Below are 5,938 nucleotides of genomic sequence, written 5' to 3'. Positions count from 1 at the left end.
TCCATCTTATATGGCCTATTAATTTCCTCTTATATGGCCTATTAAGTCCATCTTATATGGCCTATTAATTTCCTCATGCTTGTCTCATGGCATGTCCAAGTCTGGGCTGTTCCACTCTCTGTTCGCTAATACCTCTAATTAGCAGTGTGTGAACAAGCACCATTGTAACTTTGTTTTCACAGTACTCTGTTCTTTTCCTTTACACCAGTCCTGTGAACTGTATATCATTTAAAGTTATGTAATGTCAAACTCCATCACTATCCTATAATCTTCCTCAAAGCAATATGAGTGTTGTCTCAAAAGCTGACATAGTACCTGTCAAGTAGTAGAAACACCTAAGGAATATTGGTTATGCTCACTAGTGATAATAGTTGAATGGCGATATTAATGGATAACATTTTCAAAACATCTTATAGCTGAAGGTGATTTTTTTAAAAAAAAAATATGAAGGTGATCAGAGCTTTATTTGCTTTTACAAATGAATTTCTGAAAAACTTTAGTAATTATTTTCCTTTTGGTCTTTTAGGTATCATCAAACAAAGCTAATATATGAAGTTAACTACCCTGAAGTGTTTCAGTTGGTATTGGTTGGACTTTCTGACACTAGAGCAGTATAGCAATTCCTCCTTGCCTTCTCTGCAGTGTTTTATGTAGCAACTTTCCTAGGAAACCTCCTTGCTGTGCTTACTGTGACATTTGATCCTCATTTACATTCCCCCATGTACTTCCTTTTAGCCAATCTCTCTTTTATTGAATTCTGTCTCTCTACCTTAATAGTCCCTAAGATGATTTTTGACCTGTCTTCTGGGCAGAGAACCATATCCTTCCAGGGGTTTATCACCCAGATATTCATCCTTCATGTTCTGGGTGGGTCTGAGATGGTGCTGCTCATCGCCATGGCCTTGGACAGATATGTGGCGATATGTAAACCCCTGCATTACCTGACCATCATGAGCCCATGCATGTGCATTTTGCTAGTGTCTGCTGCTTGTACTATAGGCCTCACACACTCTGTGGTCCAGTTGGTGTTTGTTGTCCATTTGCCTTTCTGTGGTCCTAATGAAATAGCTTCTACTGTGATTTTCCTTGGTTTATCAAATTTGCCTGCTTGAACACCCACAAAATAGAATTTATGATGACTGCCAACAGCAGGCCCGTTTCCATGGGAACCTTCTTCTTATTGATTATTTCCTACTTCTTCTACTTTCATCCTACTTACAGTATAGAAACCCTTTGCAGATAGTTTCTCCCACACAATAAAGTGTCTTTTTTTTTTTATTTTAATGGTAGTTTCATTGCAGAAGCTTTCTAGTTTGATGTACTCCCATTATTTACTTTTGGTTTTGTTTCCCTTGTGGTAGAAGTGCACAAATATATCACTGATGTCAATGTCATGCTTTGCCCATCTTTTCTTGTATGTGTTTTATGGTTTCAGATCTTGCAGCTATGTTTTAAATCATTTGGAGTTAATTTTCATATATCCTGTGAGTTACTGGTCTCATTTCATTCTTTAGCATGAGGTGTTCCTGTTTCAACACCATTTGTTAAAGAGAGTTTTCTTTCTCCAATGCATACTTACCTCCATTGTCTTAAATTATCCAAATTAAGTACAGATTTTATTTCTACATTTTCAATCATATTCTATTGGTCTGTGTGTTTATTTTAGTTCCAACTTCACAATCTTGATCTCTAAGGCCTTTATTATAGTTTCATGTCTAGGAATGTGATTCCTCAATTCCTCTTTCTTGTCAGGATTACTTTGGCTACTCAGGTCATTCATGGTTCCATATAAATTTCAGTAATGTTTGTTCTATTTCTTTGAAGAATACCATTGAAATTTGATACATATAAGGACTCTGTATATTGTAAAATGTTAAATTAACATTTTAAAAATGTGAATTCTTCCATGAACAAGGATTATCTTTCTTTATTCTAGAAGAGCTAAATAGACATTGTTCTAAGGAAGACATACAGATGGCCAACAGGCACATGAACAAAATGCTCATCATCACTTATCATCAAGGAAATGCAAACCAAAACCAAACCACAATCACATACCACATCAGTTTAGTCTTGTATTACAATGTGCAGTGCTCTCCCAGACTCACAGTTCCTTTGGCAGGCTCTCTGAAAAGCAGTGTTTTGCTCCTGTTCTTGGCGGGGACAACAAATGTGGTTGGTGTGTTTTTGTGGAGTGTTCTTGAAGCTTCATACTGGGTTTCAGATGTGCCTTTTACTTTAGCATCTTTAATTGCTTTTAAAAACTTATTTTAATTAATTGTAGTAAATTTAGCTCAGGATCTTGCATATGCTATACTGACAGATAAACAACTTTATCTGTGTATCAACTGGATGATAATTCCATCCATTGCTAGGTACCTATTTACCTTAAAGTGGTTAGAATTCCTTAATGTAAGTCATGGTATAATAGAAACCCGGGATTTTTAAATTGTGTAGGTATAAGGTTGAATGTAATTTATTATAACAAATATTTTGAATTTGCTATCTATTCTGATATTTCCTTTAACTTTTCCATGTAGGCTGTGCTCATCTGATTTAATTATAGAATTCTAATTCTATAATTAAGTTATGAAATATTGGTGCATGTAAGCATATGTTTATATACTCTAATATTTTTGAAAGATAATAACTCATAATAGAGGTGAATGTGTTGTAGGTCTTGCTGAATAATAGTTCATAAAATAGCTTGGTTCATTCAGTAGATATATATGAATTCTGGATGATATATGTATGCTAGCTACTAGAGATAAAGTTAACATTAATGTATAATTAGTTATAATTTATGCAAATGATGAAAATTGAAGCATGCTATAAAAGAATAAAATTAAGAAATCTAAACTGGACAAGGACATTGGAAATACATTCCAAAACATAATATTTCAAGTGTGGGTTTATAAAATTAGAATACACTGTCCCGGGGCCCTCCCTGGTGGCGCAGCGGGTTAAAGCACTGCACTAAGAAACTAAAGCCACTTCAGCATGAGTTCGATTCCCGCCTGCCCCGGAGGCGACCACATGGCGAGGCAGACCTCTCCTGACCCGCCCGCTGCTCCCCTCAGCAGTGTACTTCCTCAGTCTGCCTGTTCTGCTCCCGCTCTGTCTCTGGTGAATCCTCTCACCCTCCGCATCTCTGGCCTGTACCCCAGTTCTGTATGAATAAATAAATAAATCTTTAAAAAAAAAAAAAAAAGAATACACTGTCCCCCTTCTCAATACTCACAAACAAGTAGGATTTAGCTTTTAACCACAGTAAAGATGACAAGCCTACCATAGTCAAATATAGCTTTAGTTTTATGTAAAGCATTGTAAAGGAAAAGATACATGGTGTATTACATAAAATCAAGACTTTTATTTTACTGTGCAAATGTCTGATCTCTCTTGGAGCATTTGATTTCAAGGCTGTTTATAGTTCTTAACTTTTTAAAAAAGATTTATTTATTTATGCATACAGAACTGCTGTACAGGCCAGAGGTACAGAGGTGTTGAGCAGATTCACCAGAGTCAGAGTGGGGACCAGAACAGGCAGACAAAGTACACTGCTGAGGGGAGCAGCAAGAAAGACAGGAGAGATCTGCTGCACCATGTGGGTCACCTTGCTGGCCAGGGATCGAACTCATGCTGAAGCGGCTGCAGCTGTTTTCCTGGAGCTGAAGTCCAACCCATTGTGTCACCAGAGAGGGCCTATAGTTCTTAACTTTTATTGAGACATTATACTTCTACTGCAACCACCCTTCCCTTGCTTTTATTCATAATACTATAGAATCTAAATTATTTCTGCTTATTTTTCTAATTTTTATTCAAGAGGATACAATCATATTTTCCATTGTTGCTAACATTATTTCATTTTTTTTGTAATAACTCAGTTAAAGATTGTGTAAGTTTTGTGTGTCATTAACAATCCATATCTATTAAATCATCTTTAATAATATTCACCACCTGTTTTTCATGCTTATTTCCTCACTAATAGATAGAGAAACTCTGTGAAAAACCATTTAATGATTTATGTCTATTTGGTAGCAGATCACAGTGATAGTATGATTATAAAATATTTTACTAAATTTTTATGCACAGTTTATGACTCTAACATCAGAAGAGCAAAGCCATGTGTTGTCTGTCATCTTTTAAATTCTGTTAGTATTTATACTATCAATGTTAGTTAGAATTCTGAAAGTTTTGCTTGGAGCTAACATTCCGGAGCCACAATTTTCTCATGGCCCCTTGCATTTTCTGATTTCTCAGGGTGTAAATAATAGGATTCAGTAAGGGTGTGATAACAGTGTAAAATACACAAAGTATTTTGTTGCTAGAAAAAGTATTGAATGGCCAGGCATAGATAAAGATACAAGGTCCAAAGAAGAGAGTGACTACAGTGATATGGGCAGACAATGTGGACAGAGCCTTTTTGAGCCCTCCAGATGACCTTCGTCGCACGGTGACCAGGATGACAGTGTAGGAGATAAGCAAGAGGATGAAACTGATAAATGAGAGCAGCCCACTGTCAGCAATGACAAATAATTCCAGGGTATATGTTTCAATACAAGCAAGCTTGATCACCAGGGGAAGGTCACAAAATATGTTGTCTATGACATTGTTGTCACAGAAAGGTAAATTTATTGTTAAAACCATCTGACTCATGGTGTGTATAAAACCAATTATCCATGAAATGATCACAAATCCATTCAGCAAACTCTTGCTCATAATCGACCTGTAGTGCAAGGGCTTACATATGGCTACATATCTGTCAAACGCCATGGCTACCAAAATAGGCATCTCTGCACCCCCAAAGAGGTGCATAAAGAACATCTGGGCCATGCAGCCCCACAGGGAGATGGTCTTGTGGACAGCGAGCAAATCTGTGATCATCTTGGGAGTGGTTACAGTGGAGAGACACATGTCGAAGAAAGAGAGGTTTCCAAGGAGGAAGTACATGGGAGAATGTAGGGTGGAACTAAATGTCACTGTGACCATAATGAGAATGTTTCCAAATAGAGTAGCAGCGTAGATCAAAGAGAATGTCACAAAGAAGAAAATCTGAAGTTCCCATCCTGCAGAAAATCCTAGTAAAATAAATTCAGTCACTACAGATCCGTTTGTTAGATCCATGTACCCAACTCAGTAAGGTTCCAGAAGTTCTTTGTTTACAAAGAGAATTAAAAAAGCCATAATTAGCACCAATATTTTTCTATTTCATTTTATTAAATAATAATATGTGAGCATATACTCTTTAAAATTGAAATAGCTGTGTATTATAATATTATCAGAGTTTCAGGTTTGCATAAGTAAAAATCAACATTATGTTCGCCACAACAGTTCAATTCAGTCTTCCACCATACAGTGCATCCCACTTCTTGCCCTTCCCTTCTGGTAACCATTAGTTAGTCTTAGAATCTAAAACTTTATTTTTATTTTATTCAGTTCATCAGCTTGTTTGTTTTCATTGCACACCACAATGAGGGAAATCAAATAGTGTTTGTCTTCTCACCTGACTTATATCAGTTCATCACTGCTTATACTGGGGCTTGTTATTGAGGGACCCATTACTACCCTTATGGAGCTATTGTTCAATCCCCTTTTCAGAACTTTATTGCTTATTAGCTCATTTGATTTTCACTTTTAATAAATTCAGATATAAATTATGCATACAAATTGTTGTTTACAGCCCTTTTGCCTCCTTTTTTAGGTAGCAACATTTTTTATTTTCTTTACTTAGGGGCCCATTGCACTGCACTGTTGTCATAGACTCATGCCCTGGTCATCCCTCTGAGCTTGCTCTTCTCTCAAAGTACCTTACAGTTCAAAATATTTTATCATTTTCTATATTTCAAAGCTTTATGATGTGTAGAAGCTTTGTGACTAATCTTTCTCTTCTCAGAACTTATCATAAAGTAATGATTAAGTATGTGCCATAAAATCATTA

At 36.2% G+C, this 5,938-nt stretch overlaps 1 protein-coding gene across 1 annotated transcript; it reads right to left on the bottom strand.

The window, feature by feature from the left end:
* Positions 1-4,173: 4,173 nt before the first annotated feature.
* Positions 4,174-5,124, bottom strand: LOC101627892 (olfactory receptor 4L1-like). The gene has a single exon (XM_004694573.1). The coding sequence runs from the start codon at positions 5,122-5,124 to the stop codon at positions 4,174-4,176; it is 951 nt and encodes a 316-aa protein (XP_004694630.1).
* Positions 5,125-5,938: the final 814 nt, after the last annotated feature.

This window comes from Condylura cristata, unplaced genomic scaffold (assembly GCF_000260355.1).
Source record: "Condylura cristata isolate star-nosed mole 26May11 unplaced genomic scaffold, ConCri1.0 scaffold00045, whole genome shotgun sequence".
NCBI lineage: Eukaryota > Metazoa > Chordata > Mammalia > Eulipotyphla > Talpidae > Condylura > Condylura cristata.
The sequence above is the reverse complement of the archived record's forward strand: the minus strand, read 5'-3'. Positions and strand labels throughout refer to the sequence as shown.